This window comes from Neomonachus schauinslandi, chromosome 11 (genome assembly GCF_002201575.2).
Source record: "Neomonachus schauinslandi chromosome 11, ASM220157v2, whole genome shotgun sequence".
Lineage (NCBI taxonomy): Eukaryota > Metazoa > Chordata > Mammalia > Carnivora > Phocidae > Neomonachus > Neomonachus schauinslandi.
This window is the reverse complement of record NC_058413.1, coordinates 7513510-7533395: the sequence shown is the minus strand read 5'-3', so window position 1 is coordinate 7533395 and position 19886 is coordinate 7513510. Positions and strand designations below refer to the sequence as shown.

The window sequence follows — 19886 nt, the reverse complement described above, 5'->3', positions numbered from 1 at the left end:
CCCCCCCACCCCCCCACCCCCGCCAGCTCTGCGCCATCGAAGCCCCTCCCCCGGCCTGACCCTGTGTGCGAACGGCCCGAGGGCAGCAGGCCTGTCACAGAGCGAGGCAGCCGCCCCTCCGCCCATCATGGCCCGTGTAGGTTGGCCTTCGCAGGTTGGCACAGAAGGCCGTTCGCTCCAGGAAAAGGAAACAGCCTGGAGCCACAGGTGCAGCACAAGATCGGAGGCCCCCGGGGTTTTCCAGGCGTGGTGACTCAGGGTGCCCGGAGGCGGTGACACACCATTTCTGCAGATGAACGGGGAGCCCTCCCTTTGTGCTGTCCCGGAAGGACGCTTCGAGAGGGCACAGGCGGCCCTGCCGGGGGAGGGGGGTGCTGGCCAAGGAGGGAGCAGCGCTGCCCTTCCCTGCAGCCTAGAACCGGGAGGCCAGGAGCCAGTGATGCGGGTTTTCTCACGGGGTGCCTTCTCAGAACCAGCTCCCTGCACTGGGAAGCTTCCAGAAGTGAGAGAGGTGCAAGACCCCAGAGCAGATTCTGCAACCTCACTGTGCATACAGATCCCCAGGCAGTTCAGGTGGGCGGGGTGGGGCCCGAGGGCTCGTGCTTCTAGCACACACACTTCAGTGTGGTCCACGAGCACCTGGTAACCAGTGTGGAGACACAGACTGGTGGTAGAAGAGGAGGGGTCAGTTCTTTTTACTCAAGACGGTGAGCACCAAAAGGCTACCTGACTCCAGACCTCGAGACGGTGTGGGGCGGCCTGAGCCGCTGTGCGTGGCCCACAGCGGACTCTCAAAAGCCGGAGCTACGCGGCTGGCTCCCGGAGGCAGGAGCGCGGGCCGCGGGGCTCCTCCTGGCTCTCCCCGGCGGGGGGCCTGCCACCTGCAGAGGAGGCGCCACTCCTCAGGCCTTTACTCGGGAGCATGCCTTCGCCGAAGCCCTAGGCCCCCCGACACCCCTACCCTCCGCGGCCACTTCGTCAGAGGAGCGGTGACGCATGGGGTCCCCGCTGAAGCTGAGCTCTGAGCCCCACGGATCCATGATCCACGCGTGTGCACGGTGGCGGCCCGCGGACTTTTCCAGGCAGGCTCAGGATATGCAGCTGTGCTCAATCGGGGGGTGTTCTGGCCCTCTGTGTCTGAGGGGCCCGCTGGGGGCATCAGCCTTCTCTCCCAGCCCCAGCCATGCCGGGGTCTCCCTGAAGTACGTGGCCCGGAGCTGAGATTCCAAGCTCTTGAGCGATCCAGACGCCGCCAACAGGTGCCAGAGGGAGGGGCCGGATGCTTTACGAGAACTCTGGGGGCTGAGGCCGCCCAGGGTTCTCCCTCGGCCCACAGGCTTGCGCCCCATCTCTCCGCTACCTCCTTCCTGTCCTGGCTTATGCGTCAGCACCCACCCGAGGCCTCCCAGTTGCCTGCTTCTGCGGCATCCCACGACAGGACAAAAAACCGTGCCTGACTTCCCTTTACATGTTCCACTCTCCCGGTACGACTGGTGCGCGCTGGAAGGGCAGGGACTGTGCGTGTCAGTCCCCTTGTGTCCCCAGCACCCCGCACACGCGGAGTGCTCAATCAACAGGCCTGGGAGGGGAAGCCGATGAGGACTGGAGCTGCACCCCCACTGGCTCCCCACTTCCCAGGCCACCCCTTGGCCCAGTGTTCCCTCCCCGCTTAACATCTACATGCATCAAGAAGACTCAGTTGAGAAAGGGCCACACCCATGGGCGCAGAGAGGACCCGTCTAGACACAGGGCAACGTAGGTGTGGCTGTAGGTCTGCAGGGATGGGTCTCGGGCACCCCAAAAGCCACGGCAGACCAATCCTGGGGCCCCAAGTGCCAGCCCCAGCCCCCATGGGCCCCCCCAGCAGGGGGCCCTGCCCCCACCCCCAGTCTACCTTGGCCAGCCGTGCCCGCTTGATCAGGTCATTGAGCTTCCTGAGGGCAGCGTTTCGGGGCAGAGACTGGATGTCTTTGAAGAGGTCCTGCTCCTCCGCCTCAAAAAGCTTGCGATTGTCAGGGATGAGGAGCGGGTGGGACCAGAATGAGCCGATGTATACCCTGACCACCTCGGGGGTGTTGATGATCTTCCCCAGGGACCACATGAGAGCCCCGTAGACCCGCATCAGCTGCTGGGTCTCGATCTGGTCGGCTTTGTTCAGCACCACGCGGATCTTGTCCTCATGGTTCTTGAGGGCCTTGATGACCTCGGAGAACTCGTCAGAGATGTCCAGCTTGTGGGCGTCGAAGAGCAGGATGATGCGGTCGACCCGCTCGGCGAACCACTCCAGGACGGCAGCGAAGTCATAACCTGCAGGAAGAGCGGGGTGAGCTCGGGGGCACCGGAGCCAGGCTGCTCTGAGAGCTCTCCTCCCTGACCCGACCTCGGACTTCTCAGCCTGGTGTCATTTAAATTTCCACCATGTCCTCACAGGGCCAGCACAGCACCCCGAGGGCAGGGGCGTCAGGTCCCCCCTATTTCTGTACCCACCCGATACCCTCGCCCAGCAGCACCTGGCACAGAGAGGTGAGCCACAGATAAATAATGCAAGAGAAGTCACAAAATCCAGGGGTGCCTGGATGGCTTAGTCCATTAAGCGCCTGCCTGAGGCTCAGGTTATGATCCTGGGGTCCTGGGATTGAGCCCCGTGTTGGGCTCCCGGCTCAGCAGGGAGTTCGCTTCTCCCTCCTCCTCTACCGCCCCCGGCCCCACTCATCCTCGCTCTCTCAAATAAATAAATAAAATCTTAAAAAAAAAAAAAAAGAAGTCACAAAATCTGGGCTCTAAAGTGGCTCAGACCAGGGCAAAAGTGAGGAGGGGGAGCCCAGCAGTGTGGTGAGAAGAACAGAGACTTGGGGGCTGCCGATGCTGGCTGGATGCCCTTACACAACAAGGACAGTAAGGAACAGCTGGGACACCTGCAGCTGCTACTCGTGGGGTGCTCGTGCTGGGCCCCCCTTCTCCAGGAACCTCACTTATTCTCCACAACAGGGGTTGGCAAACTGCAGCTGGCCCATCACCTGTTCCGTAAATAAGAGTTGTTGTTTTTTTTTTAAAGATTTTATTTATTTATTTGACAGAGAGAGACACAGCGAGAGAGGGAACACAAGCAGGGGGAGTGGGAGAGGGAGAAGCAGGCTTTCCGCTGAGCAGGGAGCCCAATGCGGGGCTCGATCCCAGGACCCTGGGATCATGACCTGAGCCCAAGGCAGACGCTTAAGGACTGAGCCACCCAGGCGCCTCCCCCCCCCCCCCCGTTAAGTAAGAGTTTTAGCGGGACACGGCCACGCTCCTCCGCACCGTCTGTGGCCGCTCTTGTCCACAGCAGCAGAGTTCAGCCACGGCAGAGACCACAGGCCTGCAGGCCAAAAACACTAACTCTGACCCTTCAGAAAAATTTCGCTGACCACTGCTCTATGACAGGCCTACGAAATGCTACACACCGCATCCCCTCTCTAGGCCTTAAATGCGTCTCTAAAACGAGGTGGCTGGACTAGATCACGTCCAGCTCTCAAGTCTAGGCTACGCGGTCTCCGAGGGTCCAGTGGAGGCCCCTTGTGGGGCGGGGCCGTCGGCAGCAGAGACCGCTCACCGTAGCTCTTCCCTTGACAACAATGATCTAGTTCTGGCTGAACTCAGGGCCCCCCAGTTTAAGACCGCGTTTTCTAGCCTCTCCTGCGGCAGAAATGAACAAGGCATATGAGACCTTTGTCCTTTTCTCCCTTCCTGAGGAATGGAATGCAGATGTGATAGCAGGGGCTGGAGCAACCACCTTGAGTTCAGAGATGAAAGCCAAACGTTCAGGATGGCCTGGACTGTTATTTTCCACATGAACTAGCTGATATCTGGTTTAAGCCAATGGATTTTGGGGTCTCTCCGACAGCAGTTTAACCTAAATCCTATTTCACAGTCACGCCTCTTTAAAATGTTTCCACTTCTTCCACTGCCCCCAGAAGAAGTGAAGGTTCTATTTCTCATCTTTTATTTATTTTTAAGATTTCATTTACTTGAGATAGAGAGTGAGCGAGACAGAGAGCACAAGCCAGAGGGAGAAGCAGACTCCCCGCTGAGCAGGGAGCCCGATACCAGGCTCCATCCCAGGACCCTGGGATCATGATCCGAGTTGAAGGCAGACGCTCAACCTACTGAGCCACCCAGGCGCCCCTATTTCTTATCTTTTAGGAGCAAAGATGAGGAGATGTAGGAAGACCAGGTGACAACAGTGGCCTAAAAGTCTTTGGGAAGCTTGGGTCGAAGGCCCTGAGCTACCATTTCCTCTCCGGCTGATTCTGGGCAAGCCTCCTTGTCCCTGGGCTCCTCCTTGTTCTTCACCTGCTCCCCACAGGCCACCTCAAATACAGGCCGGGCCTCCTAAGAAGTACCAAATACACCCCAGAGTGCAGTCAGGCTCTGAGAGTAAGCCGGAGAAGCTGCTCTCATAGAGAAGAGCCTGAGACCCTGCCCAGAAACGGGCCCACCAATCTCCTCGTCCTGACAGCCTGCTCCTGGCTAGCATCCCTTGCAAAACATGCTCGCGACCCTCTGACCAAACTGGGATTTGGCCACGCATTATCCAGACTGCCAGGTTACAGAAAAGTAGCAGGTAGAGGGAGAGAACAAAGAAAACAGACAGAGTGAACTACCGTGCCGTGAGGAGGGGGGGCAGCCCTCCCCGCCCCTCCGGTAAGGAGCCTGCTGAGTGGGTCATCAGAGTGGTATTCGGCTGCTCCTGCTCCTGCCAAGCCTCCCGGACTGAAGGCAAGTCAGCAGCTGGGCTCCCCAAGAGGCTACCTCCACTCAGGCCAGAGCCAGGCCCCCATCGCAAGGCTCTAAGATAAACAGTTAACACTGGGGGTGTGCCGAGGGGTGAAGGTCTGCTTGGCGGGATAAACATTCTGGCTGCCAGGCCCCCCAGGTTCAAGTGCGCTTCAGAGCCGTGTGTGTGCCCGAAGCCACAGCATTCCAAGCCTCTCCCCGAACTTAAGCACTCAGAAAGAACACAGGCTCTTAAATAAGACAGCCCTGGATTCAACTCCCGGCGCCGGCCGCTGACGGCGACCTGACCTGAAGTTCCGAACTCCTGAGTTACCATTTCTTCATCTGTAAAATTCCAAAAACAACTCCTCCTCCTCTGACCATAGCGGGGATTAGATCAGGTAACACACAGGGCTCCCAGAACAGGCCCCACAGGCAGGAGGGGCCGAGGGGCTGGGGACAGCAGAACCGGTCAGGAACTGAGAGCCGCCGAAGTTCAGCCTGGTTCTGAGACCAGCGGCCAGCTCTCGTCCTTGGGGTGAGACACCGGAACCTCAGGAAAACCCCAGATTCACTGTTTCTGTTGACTTAGCACAGCAGCCTTGCGACGCAGCAACGGGCAGTCTGTTCCCCCCACAGCACGCCCGGGAGACAGGGCGCTCCGATCAGAGGCAGCCCCTCAACTGGCCGGAGTCTCTAATGGGGGCGGGGAGGTGGAGCGGGGGGTGCGGGGGCAGTAAGGTCCCGGTGAATCTGAACTTGAGTCTGGGCAGGGCAGCCATCGGCCTTCCCTAGGCCCAGGCAGAGGGTTGGAAACAGCCAGACCACCCACCACTCGACTATCGGTGCTCAGAGAGTGGGAGACAGCCTGGAGCCAGCACCAAAGGCCGCTGGGTGCAGAGGACATGGCCACCCCCACCCCCGGCCCCGAGAGCCACGGGATGGCGTGCCCAGAGAGACGCCCCCAGCAGAAACCCAGGACGGGAGGGCCGAGCAGCAGGCAAGGGAAGCGGGCAGGGAGCCTTTTATGGCTGCCCCTGGGAGCGGCAGGTCAGCCCTGGAAAAGCAAGGCCTCAGGACTGAATGACGGCTCCCTCTCAGCAAGAATGAGGCCCAACTCGTCCCTCATCACACTGCCTGTCCTCAGACCGCCGCACGCTGACAGAGCACAGATTCGCAGAGCTGGGGAGGCAGTGATGCCGGATGCGAGGTGCCTGGAATGGGGGCTCCCGGATGGGCTGGGCTCCAGCCCAAGTTCGCTTTGGCCCCGCAGTCAGGACAGCGCACAGGGAGCTGAGCTCACCCCCCAGACTCCACCCAAAGTGGCCTCGCGCCCCCTCCCGCGCTGGTGGGGACCCAGGACGACTCCCGGAAAGACAGAGAGGAGGAGGGGGAGGAGTCACCTCAGCAGAGCCGAGAACCCCCCAAGTGCCTCCTCCTGCCCCGCCCGCAAACCCAGTTACCCGCCAACCCCTCAAGTTGGAGCCAACAGAGCTCTAAGTCCATTTTTTTTGCAGGTAAATGAAATTTCCTGTTTATTATGAAAAACGCTCCCACTTTTGGGGAGGGAGACGTGGTGCTGGCCAAGTACGTCCATGGGTCACTAAAAGGGTCACGGCACGGGCGCTATGATGTCATCACAGGCGTATGACCGCGCAGGCCCACCCGGCCCCCATCTGTCCACCAAACCCTCACTCTGGCCTGAGAGATGGTGTCTCGAAAGACACCGAGGGCTGGACCCGCAGCAGCAGCAGCGAAGCCTCAATCGAGTCCGTGCACCTGGCAGGGCGGCCGCGGCCACCACTCAGCCCGGAGCGGGGCGGCAGGGGACAAGTGTGCCAGTGCCCCCAACCCTCAGCACTGCCCAAGGCGGTGAGCCTCCAGCTTTCGGGACACACGAGGGGTCTGCCTCGGTGCCAGGATGTGTCTGGCCACTGAATTCTGGGACTTTGGGGAGATTATAAAATAAGCCAGGCACAAAAGGACCAATGCTGCACGATGCCATGCATCCGAAGTCCACAGAGACAGAAAGGAGAGCGGTGGGAACCAGGGGCTGCGGGGGGGGGGGGGGGAAATAGGAGAACGAGTGGTTAATGGGGTTACAGTTTCCGTTTGGAAGATGGAGAAGTCTGAAAGGTGGACGGTGGGGACAGTCACACAACAACACGAAATGTACTTGATGTCACCAAACCGTGCACGTAGAAGGGTTACCGTGGTAAATCTCAGCACACACGCATGCACAGTCGTGGGGACTGGGGGAGGGGGGACAAAGAAGAGTCGCTTGTATGCTCAGGGCCACCCAGCTGAGGGCTGGGCTTGGCCTCGGGAAGTAAGCACACGGGGCCACGTGGACAGGAGGTCTCTGCTCTGTTCCCACCCAGCCTCGTCTGGGCCGCTCGGGCTCCTCACCAGTCGTCAGTCCTGACAAGAGTCCCGCTCCCCACCACGGGCACAGAGGCGGAAGAGAGGAAGTTGTCACAGGTCCTCACCCTCTCCTGACACCCTCCAAACACAGGTAGTTCCAGCAGCTGGTGGAAAAGCTGCTTCATATGTTCCAAGTTTCTAGAACATCAACAATAGAGGGCTTGTCTGCAATCAACTTTTGTTTCCTGCCATTCAAGCTGTGTGGGCCTTGGTATTTCTTGCCGTGGCTCCCACCATACACGTTTCCAACCGGTGCCGCGCCCGGGAGAGGGGGGCACAGGATGGCAGGACGAAGATTAAGGAGCCGAGAGAGGACCAACATGGGTGCCGAGCTTCCTCGGGCGGGCACACTCTTCAGGGAAGGACTTCCTTGGGGTGGCTCAGTGGCGAGGAGAAAGGGGCCTCCCCACTCCTAGGTATTTACCCAAGGGAAATTAAGAAACTGAAGTCCACACCGTACACAAATGTTTGTAGGAGCTTTATTCAAAATTGCCCCAAATTGGAAACCCAAAGGCTCTTCAGCAGGTGAATGGGTAAGACATGAGGGTACACGCACGGCACAGGAGAAATGATGGGTCGATGGTCATGCTCTCGAATACATGATGAACGCCCCCAAGCACACACTAAGTGGAGGAGGGCAGGCACGGAAGACTCGTATGGACATTCTGGAGAAGGCAAAACCTCAGGGCTAAGTATCAGGTCTGAGTTGCCGGGGACTGGAGGGGACTACGAAGGGGAACAGGGAACTTTCCAGGCTGATGGAAAGACTAGATTTGATCCTGCCGGTGGTGGTTACGCAGCTGCCTCCTTGAGCCGTGCGCCTAACAAGGGCGAAGACTCTGCAAATGTGACCGGGAAATGGACAAAGGGCAGGGAGGGACAGATGGACTCTGGAATGAGGCCGGCACTTGAATCGGAGCCCTCTCCTCGTCAACCAGCTGCGCGACCCCAGCAGCCACGGCCCCTGTCCGAGCCTGTCTCTTCGTCTGTGACGGCAGGGTGTTAAGTCCCTGATGCGCCGGGCTGCTGTGGGCAGCAAGGGAGTGCCTGGCACACCGTAAGCACTTGGTAAATGTTTGCTCTTATTTACACACAGGAATTGTATTTCTGGCTCAAGGAGCGCAGATTCTGAGTGGTGTGTAGGCGACGACCACTTCCCACGCTCGAAGAATGCCTCGTACCACCAAATATAAATGGAACGTTCGCAGGCGCTCACACAGCTGCTCGAGCCGGGAAAGCGCAGGGGCCGGGCGCCGGCTGGTACCAGTCCTCCGCGGGCGGCAGCCCACGCCCCTCGGCAGAGCGCCGCGTTCCCACCAAACGCTCGGGCCAAAAGCCGTCCAGGGGACCGGGGGCGGGGCGGGGGGGCATGGCGGGGGTGAGAGGGAGGCTTGGACGAGGCTGGGGGCCCTGGGAAGGGAGACTCCGGCTGACTCAGTGTTCCCCTAGCCTCTGGCCTCCTCGGGATGTTAGTCAGAAAAAGGTCTTTCTAATCAGTCTGGGAATCCCTGGATTTTTGGATGTCTATTTGTAATTAGCTGGCATTGGCTGAATATGTCACTGAGCACTAGGTGCTAGGGCAAGGGGTTAGCACATGGGCTGCAGTAACTCCCCAGGGTCCCCGGCTCCTAAAGTACTGCGCTGGGGCCTGAACCTTCTGTCATCATCTGTACTGTGGGCGCTGGGAATCCAAGAGGGATGCAGCACGTGGCCTAGCCCAAGGCCTGCAGGCAACCTCATGGAGCCTTCTATGGGCTGCAGAAAACCCTGACCTGGATGGAGGGCTCTTAGGGGTGGGGCAGCTCCGGAGGTCGTCAGCACAGGGGTCAGCAGGAAGGGAGGGCTGCCCACAGCGCGGCCCCACCTCAGAGTCAGAGGACTCCGTTCTGCACCTGGAAGGCCCTACCTGCCTAATGGGATGGCTTCCAGGCTTGGAGGGAGCCCGGGAACCAGGGACAGTCAGCAGGAGGGCAAATGAGAAGCTAGGGGACCAGCCAGCCTCGACCAGGGGTCCTACACCCATCCACAGAGGGTCTGGGGTGGAGGGAGCGATTTCTGGCTAGAGGCAGAGAACAGGGAAAAGGAAGAAGATGCCAGCAGGGTTGTTCCAAGCCCTGGACCTTGGGTCCATCTGTGAACTGAGTCTGATTTCAGGGCGGGAGAGAAGGCGAAGGCCTGTCAGGAGAGCGCAGAAGCCCAGCACGGTCACCACCCGAGGGTCAAAGACTCGCCGGGTATGCGCTGTCAGCGCTCCCGGGAGCCGAGCCGAGCGTCCGCTCTCAGCAACCGGGTCGCGGGGGGACAGCTCCTGCTGGGCCCACAGACACACACTAGCCCGGGCAGCAAGCCTCGGCCTCCTCGTCTGCAGAGCAGCAGTGTCCTCCCAGGGGCAGCTGCAGGACAGCTGAGGGGCGCCAGCTCCCGAGGCGAGGACGCAGATGGTCTGCAGAAAGCCGGGCACAAGGCCGGCGGGGCGTCGGTCTCCAAACCCAAGTTTAAGGAATGCTTCCCTGCTGACGCGACTCGCGTGGGGGAAACCAAGGCGCAGAAATTACGGCCAGCTCGCGGCCGCGTGGTGACAATGGCAGGGAGACCCCCGGCCAGGGCCCTGAGCCCCACGCTGGGACCTCCACCTGAGCGTGCCTGCCCCCCGGGGACCCGCTGTGGGAAATCTCTGCTCCGGCTCGTGACTGCGCAGGCGCAGGCGGCGGCCTGGGAGCCAAGGGCGCCCGCCCCACCAGGCCCCGGATGCCCTTTGGAATGCTCTTTATCAGTCACATGGCACTCAAGAACGAATGCTGTCCCCACAGATCACCCTTCTCTGCTGATACAGGAGAACGTTTATCTTTAAAGTCACTCAGATTAGCACAACGGGGAAGTGCACCCTGAGACCCCCCACGGAGGCCCCTTCTCTTTCCCGGAGTAATTCTCAGGGGTCTCTCGCAGAGCCTGCCCTATATCCTGACTGCTCTGGGCCTGCACGGCCCCTACGTCATCTTTCCAGACAATATTTCCTGCACACGTAAGGGACCATGGGGAAAAGGGGAAGAAGCCAGGAGGGGCCTGGCAGATAGGCTGGGAAATGGATGTAAACCTAATTAACAACGCTAATGCACAGGCAACCTCCAGAAGAACCCTCTGTTCCCAGGGAACGAGATCGGCAGGCCGCAGAAGCGCACGCTGCGTGCCCAGGACCCGTGTTTTCTGCTGGCCCTATCTCGCTGAGAGGGAAACACCTGCTCTCCATGCTGTCAGCAAAGGGAGCAGACGGGAGAACTGGCCGGGGAGGCTGGAACGCATTGCCCTCCTCTGACTTCCTCTGCTGGACAGGGCAACACGGGACCTTTGCGAGGACTGGTGGGCGGGGCCTCCAAGCAGACGGCCACTCCTTCCCCACCTCCCTTGAAGACCACAGCCAACAGAGCGGAGAGGTACTGCGCGACGGTCTCTCTCTGGCTGATAAAACGCTGACACCAAACATACTGCAGAGCAAATCCCAACTTGGTAACTTTTAGTAAAATACTTTAAACTGAGAGACCTAGGGTCCCGGAGGGAAAGAAACTGTCTACTAAAATCAGTTTGATCTCGCTATTTCACAGAAGGAAGCCCTCCCCCAATCAGAGCAATGCCCTTATCTTTAAGCCCCACTCCTCCTTCCTGCCCACGATAGGGTGGGGGAGGCCTTGTGTCGCCCCAGGACAGAGAGGGGCCAGTCTCACACCTGGAGGGGGGCAGAGGCAACCAGGGGTGAGCCTGGTGTCTCTTGCAGGCCTCCTCCTCTGAGTATCTGCCACCTGCGTGGACAACCTGAAGGCCAGGACTGCCTCGCGCACCACATCCCCCACTGGCACAGCCGAAGTGCACCCCGGGTGCCAATCCACCACCTGAACAGCCCAGGGAGGTGCCGCGGGGGTGCCCGTCCCAGAGAGAGCAGGTCTGGACATCACTGCCCACCTTTTTGCCAACCAGGAAAGGAGGAGGCGGCGGGGTGGAGCGGGGGACATCCCAGCAGACAGGGCCAGGCTGCCCAAAGCAGCAAGACCTATACTCCCAACCCGTCAGCCCACTAGGCTCTCCAGACCCAGGCTGACGTGTCAAAGACATGCCTCCCAGCAGGGGACCCCACAGCACTGGTGGAAAACAGTGGTTACGGGGGTCACAAGGGCCCTACGCCCTTTCCCTCAAATGCCTTAACTCCCAGCTCTGAAGGCCACAGTGAGCACAGCCTGCTGAGATGGTAAGCCTCTTCTGGTGAGCTCTTGTCCCTATCCGAAGATGTGTACACATCAACTGACCCCAAGGCTGGGAGCATTGTGCACACCCCAGAGATGGCTTAGTTCTCTAGCCCACGGCCCCAGTCAGAAGCAGCCCCCCTGCCTACTCTTCCAGATCATTACGAAGATAACACCGCAGAGCCTCGAAGAAAAGTCCCTCTAGGATAACTCAGGCCTGGAAGTAAACGGAGAATAAATCCCCCCTTGTGGGTCTTTTAAATGCTAACCAGACATTTTCTTAAAACCAGCTTGGAACAACAAGAGCAGTAAGGAAAAACAACCTCGCCTTTTTATTTTTAAAGTTGTTTTTTTTTAAGATTTTATTTATTTATTTGAGAGAGGGAGTGAGAGAGAGAGCGAGAGCACGAGCGGGAGGCGGTGGGGAACGGAGGGAGAAGCAGACTCCCCGCTGAGCAGGGAACCCAAGGCGGGACTCAATCCTGGGACCCCGGGATCATGACCTGAGCTAAAGGCAGACGCTTAACCACAGGTGCCCCTTCTTTTTTATTTATTTAAGTAATCTCTGTACCCAACATGGGACTCAAACTCACAACCCTGAGAGCAAGAGTTGCATGCCCCTCCAACTGAGCCAGCCAGGCGCCCCTAGCCCTTGCCTTTTTAGAAGGGGTCCCAAAGCTGCTCCCTTGAACTCCTAGGACTGTCTTTATCACTGGGGTGCGGAGCCTAAGAGCTTAAACGAGACAGAGAGAGAGCAGTTTCAGGGTGCTCTGATGCAAGCCCTTCCTGGCAGGGGCCCAGAGCCTGAAAAAAAAGAGAAGCAAGGTTTCTCAGCACCAAGAACGGGGTTCCCACCCCCTTTAAGCCACAGCAGACATAAACATCTCCCAAATACCAGGTCCTTGGCTTCAAATGCAAAGCTGGCCAATGCTGGGCAGCCCAGAGGGAAAGGGGCACAGGAAAGATTTGCAAGTTAATGATACACAAACCCGGCCCCTTCTCAACCCCTGTCTGAGTGTGGTCCTACTTCATTTTCACATCTGCAGCTGCAGGCTCCCCTCCTGGCCTGCCCTCTCGCTCCTGCCAGGAAGCATTCAGGCCCCAAGGCTCCCCGCCCCTCCACAAAATGGAACAGCAGCAGAAATATAACCCAGTTCAGGCTCGTCCTGAACGAGATCTTCGGAGTCCAGACAGCAGTTGACACAATCGGGGGCCTGGTGCACCAACACTCGGCGCAAAAACCTTCCAGGCCCCGGGAAGGCTGCTGATTACCAACCCGAAGCAAACTGAAACACCTTTCCAGGAGCCCCTAAACACTTAACAAATTCCTGCAGCTTCTCCTTCCGGCTGGCTTGTTCGGGTCCAGTGTTCCCTCACAGACCTGCTGGGCTTGCCAGGAATTTAGACGGCGTCGGGAGGCAAAGCTTTTACACACCAAGTAGGGTGAGGGCGCCCCAGGGGAGCAGCAATGCTGGCCAAGGTACCCAGAGCCCAGACACGGAGTGACTTCCCGTGACCTCACAGCCAGCCCCAGGTGCCATCTCGCCAGCTTGCCCCGGGGGGTGGAAAGCACGAGAGCCACGCAAAATAGGCTGTGCTCCCCCCCGGACAGCTCTTAGTACCCTCGGCACAGGGAGCCAAGGGAGAGAGCAACTCCTGCCCCCCTGGGGCTCAGCGCGCTGGGCAGACACGGGCCAATGTAAGATGGGTTCTCACTTGGGCTGGGAGGGACCTCAGGGACAGCATGTGGTCCGCGTCACAGACCGCAGAGGGAAGGCGCCCTGGGCTGTGTCAGAGCCTATTTACCTCTGCTGATGCGCTGTTTCTCTCCAGACAGGATCCCGGGAGTGTCGATGATGCTTATGCTGTCCAGGACCGGGTTGGGCAGCTGGGCACACATGAACCTGCACGGGAGCAAAAGCCGGAGGGGAGACGTCAAGACTCAGCCCTCGCAGCTCTAGAAGCGACAGGGGGCTTTCTGTGTACTCTCCTCTCCACCTCTGCCTTCCTTTCCCAAAGCAAGGCATTTACAGGAGGTTTTCTAGTGTTTCCAGGGGTGGCCCCTGAACTCTGTAGTGTCTTTTTTTTTTAATATTATTTTATTTTATTTATTTGAGAGAGAGAGGAGCATGAGCAGGGGGGAGGAGCAGAGGAAGAGGGACAAGCAGACTCCCTGCTGAGCTGGGAGCCCGAGGCAGGGCCTGATCCCAGGACCCTGGGATCATGACCTGAGCCAAAGGCAGACGCTTAACTGACTGAGCCACCCAGGCGCCCCTGAACTCCGTACTGTCTTAACTGGGAATCCAACCATGGGCTCAAACTGGCTTGCATCAGCATTTCCCTCACATTAGCTTTTCCCCCAGAGTTCAAGAGTTCAACTTTCAAGTTGCTGATATGCTAGTGAAAACTGCACGAGATAGGCCACCGGTCAACTCCAGAAGGGAAACAGAAAGGTGACACTGGGACTTAGCTGAATTTCCACACACTGAAGGTGGGGAGAGGCTTTCCTGCTGCTGCTGGGACCAGCCCATCCCTCCCACCCAGCTGCCTGGATGAAGGGACAGCAGGGGGCGGCCAGTACAAGCTGGGGGACACGTGGGTTGGTTGGCGGGGCCGGGAGTACAGACATCATTCTCCGAAAGCCAGAGCAGGCCGAGGAAAAACAAATGAAGCCACAGAGGGCCTGGCAACTCCCGAGCGAGGGCTTAGCCATGTGTGCCTGAGTTCCCACTGAGCGTAGAACAGCCCAGAACAGCAAGGGGCTGTCGCAACTGAGAGCAGAAATTCTTTACTGGACACAGAAAAGGCTCCTTTAAAAACTTCTCTGAAAAAGACACTGTGAGCAAAGAAAATACTGACCCTCTGTCTGTAGGATGCAGGCTTAAAGCTGCCTTTCCAACTGTGGGGAGGGATCTGAGCTGTAAGGTTCTCCTTTTGGCCCTACCCCCCCCCACAGCTCCCCCCCCAAGTGACCAGTGGCCAGGCCCGGGGCAGCTGGCCAGGGTGAGGGGTGTTGCCTGCAAGCACAACGGGGCAAAACCGGCTGACCCGCAGACCTTGGACCCGGTCCTCACTGTTGCCCTGACCGTGGTGCGCCAGACCTGGGGCTCCTGCTAGGGAAGGGTCACAGAGGAAAGACCAACTCAAAAGAACCTGAAGTACAGCTGGCTCTGAAAAATAACAGTACATAAAACCGCCCTGGTTTTATGGAGACCCGCGAGTAAGACAACATCGGTAAGACCCAGAAATGAGATGCCCCGCGGAGTCCTGGGAGCTTGGCGGGGGAGACAAGGAAGGGGGCAAGCCGCTTCCACAGACGCAGCCGCTTCATTTCCCACCACCAAGGGCGCACTGACTGCCTCTCGCCCCGCAAGCGGTTTTCACAGGCTGCTCTTAGGACAACCTGACTGTAGTCTGTCTTGGTCTGCTCCATTGGATTTTACTCTTAGAGCAGCCACTTAAGAGTAAAAAGGGCAGAAAGTCAAGTTCATGGCTCAATGGGTCTCTTTAAGCTGCCCGGAGAGGCTGTGTCAGCCAGAGAAGAGCCCCCTTTGTACGCCCTGGCTAGCCGGCCGGCACTCTGCGCACTCCACAGGCTGACACAGCTCGGGGCCCTGCTCCAGGGCAAAGCCGTGCCCTCCCTGACCCTCGGCTGATAAGACCCCTTTTGGCACGGCTATTAGTGATGGGGAACCTCTGGAGATGAAGTGGCAAGAGGGAAATAAGGGCTGCCTGGCTGGCTCAGTCAGTAGAGCGTGCGACTCTTGATCTCAGGGTCATGGGTTCAAGCCCCATGTTGGGTGTGGAGCCTACTTAAAAAAAAGAAAAAATAATAAATAGAAGTGTGGGTCTTGAATCCTGTGGCACCAACATCATCAGAGTGTCTGTCTTGGACCCAGCATCCCTGACCTGCGCTTTTTTCCGGGCAGAACCCACAGTAGGTGGTAACCGGAGGCATCAAGGCGGTCAGCCAGCGAGCACTGCATTAAGCTGCCCTGGTGAGCTCAACAAAGAGCACAGCCCTCCAAGCTCGGGCTTCCTGAATCACAGAGATGACGTCTACGTTCCCCTCCGACTCTGAAACTTTAGGTCTCCAAATTCAGAAACAGGTTGAGTACCCCGTTTCTCCTTTCAAAAGCAGTCTGCTGGGGCGCCTTGGTGCCTCAGATGGTTAAGCGTCTGCCTTCGGCCCAGGTCATGATCCCAGGGTCCTGGGATCAAGCCCCACATTAGGCTCCTGGCTCAGCGGGGAGCTTGCTTCTCCCTCTCCCTTTCTCCCTGCTCATGTTCTCTCTCTGTCTCTCTCTCTCTCTCTCTGTGTCTCTTTGTCTCAAATGAATAAAATCTTTAAAAAAAAAAAAAAAGCAGTCTGCTCTCACAATTAGAAGCGGAGGCCCGAGGACAGAAGGTGTACCTATCCCTCCTTCTAGCTTCCCAAAGTTCTGTGTGAAAGGCAAGACCTAACAATGGTTGGAATTCCCAGCACAGCAGCCAAACTGCGCACAAGATCCTCTGGGGCCCACCAGCTAAGAGTCTGGGCCAATCGCCCGTGTATGGGCACGATAACTCCGAGACACAGGTATTCTCTGGAAGAGGGCTCAAGGCGAAGAGGGTCATGCCTCGCACACGAAGGGCTTTATTCAGCTCCAGCCGTGACACACCAATGCCATCAACCATAAAACAGGAGGCCGGGCTTAAATGCCCAAAAGGGGCAAAAAAACATAACAGGAGTCTGCCTGTCTTCTCTGTTAAAAGTCAGCTCTGTGCACAGAGGTAGGCTGGCCACTGGCCTGGATCAGGATCAAGCTGGTTCACCCTGTGTGGCTGGACAGTGTCGGGAAAGGAATGTGATCATACAGGGCGGAGACCTGGAAGGCAAGAGTCAAGGATTCTTTCCTAGGTCATCCTTGACACAGACTTTGAAAGGCATGTGAAGGGGCGCCTGGGTGGCTCAGTCGTTAAGCGTCTGCCTTCGGCTCAGGTCATGATCCCAGGGTCCTGGGATCGAGCCCCAGCCCCGCAGCCCCAGCCCCGCATCCCCAGCCCCAGCCCCGCATCGTACTCCCTGCTCGGCGGGAAGCCTGCTCCTCCCTCTCCCACTCCCCTTGCTTGTGTTCCCTCTCTCGCTGTGTCTCCCTCTCTGTCAAATAAATAAATAAATAAATCTTAAAAAAAAAAAAAAAAAAGGCATGTGGAGTCACTCCTTGCATGGGGGCTGGCAGGAAAGGCAGATCTGTGAAGTCCTTTGGTATGTCCCTGGGGGTAGGGGTGGGGACAGGGATTTTAGAACCACTGACAAGCGCCTTTGAGCTCCTTTAGAGAAGAGTGAACTTGACTCCATAGAAAGACCAATGTTTTTCATTCCCAGCATCATGAGGGTTAGAGTCTTGGAGCATGACCCGGATCATGAGGAGGCAGATTTCACCCATGTAACTGGGGAAACTGAGGCCCAAGCAGGTTAAGGAACCTCTTCGTTCAGGGAGTCAGGGCCCAGATCTTCCAGGCCTCCCAGTGCTACAGACTGAGGCTGTTTCCCGAAATCCCTAAAGGAGTACAGACCCTTTCGAGTTGACCCCCGGGGAGAAATGTTCACACTCCATCTGTCTGCTACCCCATGGGCTGCCCCCAAACTCAGCAGGCCACAGCAGATCCTCCTTGTCCCTCCCACACAAAACCAGCGTTCCCGAGGGAAGCACAGCACAGCAGCAAAGGGAATGACGAAAAGTTTCACATATTTTTCCATGACACTTAGGCAGCAGCCACTTGAAGGGAGGGGGGAAGGGGCTGGTTTGAATGAATTCGGTGCATCCAGTCTGGGACTACACTGGGAGGAGGTGGAGACAGGAATCTCTCACCTTCCCAACGCTGACCCCGGTTCTGAGGAAGTGGGGCTGGGATCTGCTGGAAGGTTTGGGAGTTAAACTGATGACCTGGAAAATTCTGGGGGTGACGGGGCGGGGGAGGGGGCGGCGATACCCACCCCCCAGACCTCCGGGTGGGCCGAAGCGGCAGGGGCCCTTGTCCCAGGGAGCGGTCGCCGAGGGGCTCGCTGGGGCCTCGGAGACAAAGGACGATGAGGGAGGCGGGGCCCGGCCGCCGCCACGGTAGGGTCGGGACCCGAGTGCGGCCCCGGGGGTCCCCCTCCGCCCCCCTCCTCCGGGCAAGGGGCGGGTACCTGTTGAGGAAGGCGTTGCCGAAGGCGTTGAGCTTGCGGAAGGGGCGCCGCGGGTCGACTACAAGCGCGTTGCCCGGCACCACGCCCTCGGTGGGGCCGTGCATGACCGCGATGAAAGAGTCGGTGGTGGGCTCGGGCCCGATGCGCATTCCCGGGAAGTCCTGCTCGATCAGGTGCCGGATGAAGGTGGTCTTGCCCGTGCTGTACTGGCCCACGAGGAGCACCATGGGCTTGTTGTCGAAGTCAGCGTCCTCCAGCGCGGGCGAGTGGAACTCGTGGAAGCGGTAGTGCTCCTCCAGGGGCAGCAGCTTCTGCGCGTACAGCTGCCGCAGCCCCTCGGCCACCGTCTGGAAGAGCTCCGGCTCCTTCTTGCGGCGGGCATCTTTGCTGACCCAGCTGAACATGCTGCCGGGGACGGGGCTGGCTGCTGCGGGGCAGAGCGACGGCTAAGAGCAGGGCGAGGGCGCGGAGCCGAGGCGGGGCCCGGCCGGCCGGCGGAGGGGCAGCGGGGCAAGGGGGCGGGGAGCGACCCGCACTGCGCAGGCGCACGGCACGGCCCGCGGGGCGCCCTCCGCGGAGTGGAGCCCGCGCCTCGCCGTACGGCCTTTATAGGGCCGGGCCCCGCGTTCGGGCGCGCGCGTGCGCGTGCCGCCGCCGCCGCCGCGCCGGGCCGCGGGGAGAAGGGCAGGGGAGAAAAGAGCCCCACCCGCGAACTCCGCGCCACGTCCTCCCCTCCCCTGCCTCCCATTGGCCGATTCCAAATATCGCGAGCGCCGCTCGCCCTGCTCCCCGCCCCCGACCCGGGTGCCGTGGCAACCGCACCTGTTTTCGCCCCTCCCTTGGCGGGGCAGCTCGCGCAAGTGCTGCGGTTGGGAAGGCGAAAAGCGAGGGTCGGGCGCGAAGAGGTCCCGGAGCCTACGTGCCTTCCAACATCCGCGAGACGCCCAGTTAGACACCCGGCTCCCCGGCCGCGCGCCCCACCCGCAGGTCCCCCACGAACGGTCCTCCCTCCCCCGCTGGCTCGGAATTCCCCGGAAGTATCGGCGGACCCCCCGGGGCGGCGGGGGGGCCTCGCGCCTCCCGTCCGAGCTGCCCTTCCTTGCCGCCTCCTCGCCCCTGCTTTCCTGATACTACTTCCTACCCATCTTCGTTATCTGCTTTGGGAGAGGGCGAGACAGAGTAGAGGAGGCTCAGGGAGTAGAACATCCGAGACCGGCTGGTGACTGGGGAAAGAAGAATGGGGAGGGAGTGAGAGGTCCTTGGGGAAAATCTGACCAGCAGCAAGAGGCCTGAGCTCCCCGCAGGCCGGTGGGGCTGGGCATTGGCAGGGGGACACAGCAGTGGAGGTCACATAGGACATGTGGGGGAGAAGAGATGGCCTCTGAAGAAGGCTGCATCTGTGGGTGGGAGGGGTAGGGGTACACAGGAAGGCCTGGACGCTTGAGTTTTGAGGAAGTGAAATCGGAAATTCCCTATGTCTGGGGGAGGGGAAATGTGGGGCAACAATGAAATCTTGTGGGAACTTAGGGGAAATTAAAATACCCAAATACTTCTGCTTTCCTCTCAGGGTCACCACAAGTTACCCTCTTTTACTCTGACCTGTGGGCCCCCCCTTACCAGTTCCTGGCTGTTCCATTACACTCATTCCCCCGCCATCATTCCTGGCCACACATCGGCCCCCTTGGCTGTCCAGGTTGGTGAGAATCTTCAGTGGGTGATGTCAGAGCTTTGGGGGACTGTGATTGTTAGGTAACCAGTGTCAGGACACCAAAGTGTAGGAGGAGGGGGTGGGGGTGTGGTGGCGCAGTGGTGGGGTGGGGGTAGACTCCTAGGTAGATCTAAAATGCACCATGTCGGGCGCCTGGGTGGCTCAGTTGGTTAAGCGACTGCCTTCGGCTCAGGTCATGGTCCCGGAGTCCTGGGATCGAGTCCCACATCGGGCTCCCGGCTCAGCGGGGAGCCTGCTTCTCCCTCTGACCCTCTCCCCTCTCATGCTGTTTCTCTCTCAAATAAATAAATAAATAAAATCTTTAAAAATAAAAAAAAAATAAAATGCACCATGTCCAACTTTCTGGCTTCTGGGAGATGTGGGATGGAGGCAGGAACTCTCAAACCTGAGAATGAGCCAAGTTCTCAGGGGAGCTGGGTCAAGTGGGAGCCAGAGAGGGCAAAAGGGGAGGTTTTGCTTGCCCGCCCCTTGTAGGATCAGGCCTCCGGGCCTTCTGAAGAAAGAAAGTGTTCAATCAATTGCCTTCCCCTCCCCCCTTTGCCTCCCTAACCATTGAAGAGCCCTGTCTGCACTC

At 58.9% G+C, this 19886-nt stretch overlaps 1 protein-coding gene across 2 annotated transcripts in view; it reads right to left on the bottom strand.

The window, feature by feature from the left end:
* Positions 1 to 19219, bottom strand: part of EHD1 (EH domain containing 1) — a 21090-nt gene extending 1871 nt beyond the window's left edge. The window contains exons 1-4 of one of the 2 annotated variants that reach the window (XM_044919638.1): positions 19201 to 19219; positions 17584 to 18010; positions 13215 to 13312; positions 1895 to 2307 (exon numbers count right to left, since the gene is read on the bottom strand). In XM_044919638.1, coding sequence (XP_044775573.1) covers positions 1895 to 2307; positions 13215 to 13312; positions 17584 to 18010; positions 19201 to 19219 — 957 coding nt within the window. Of the gene's footprint in view, positions 1 to 1894; positions 2308 to 13214; positions 13313 to 17583; positions 18266 to 19200 lie in introns of those variants that run through there. The other variant, XM_021685530.2, reaches the window with a different exon arrangement.
* Positions 19220 to 19886: the final 667 nt, after the last annotated feature.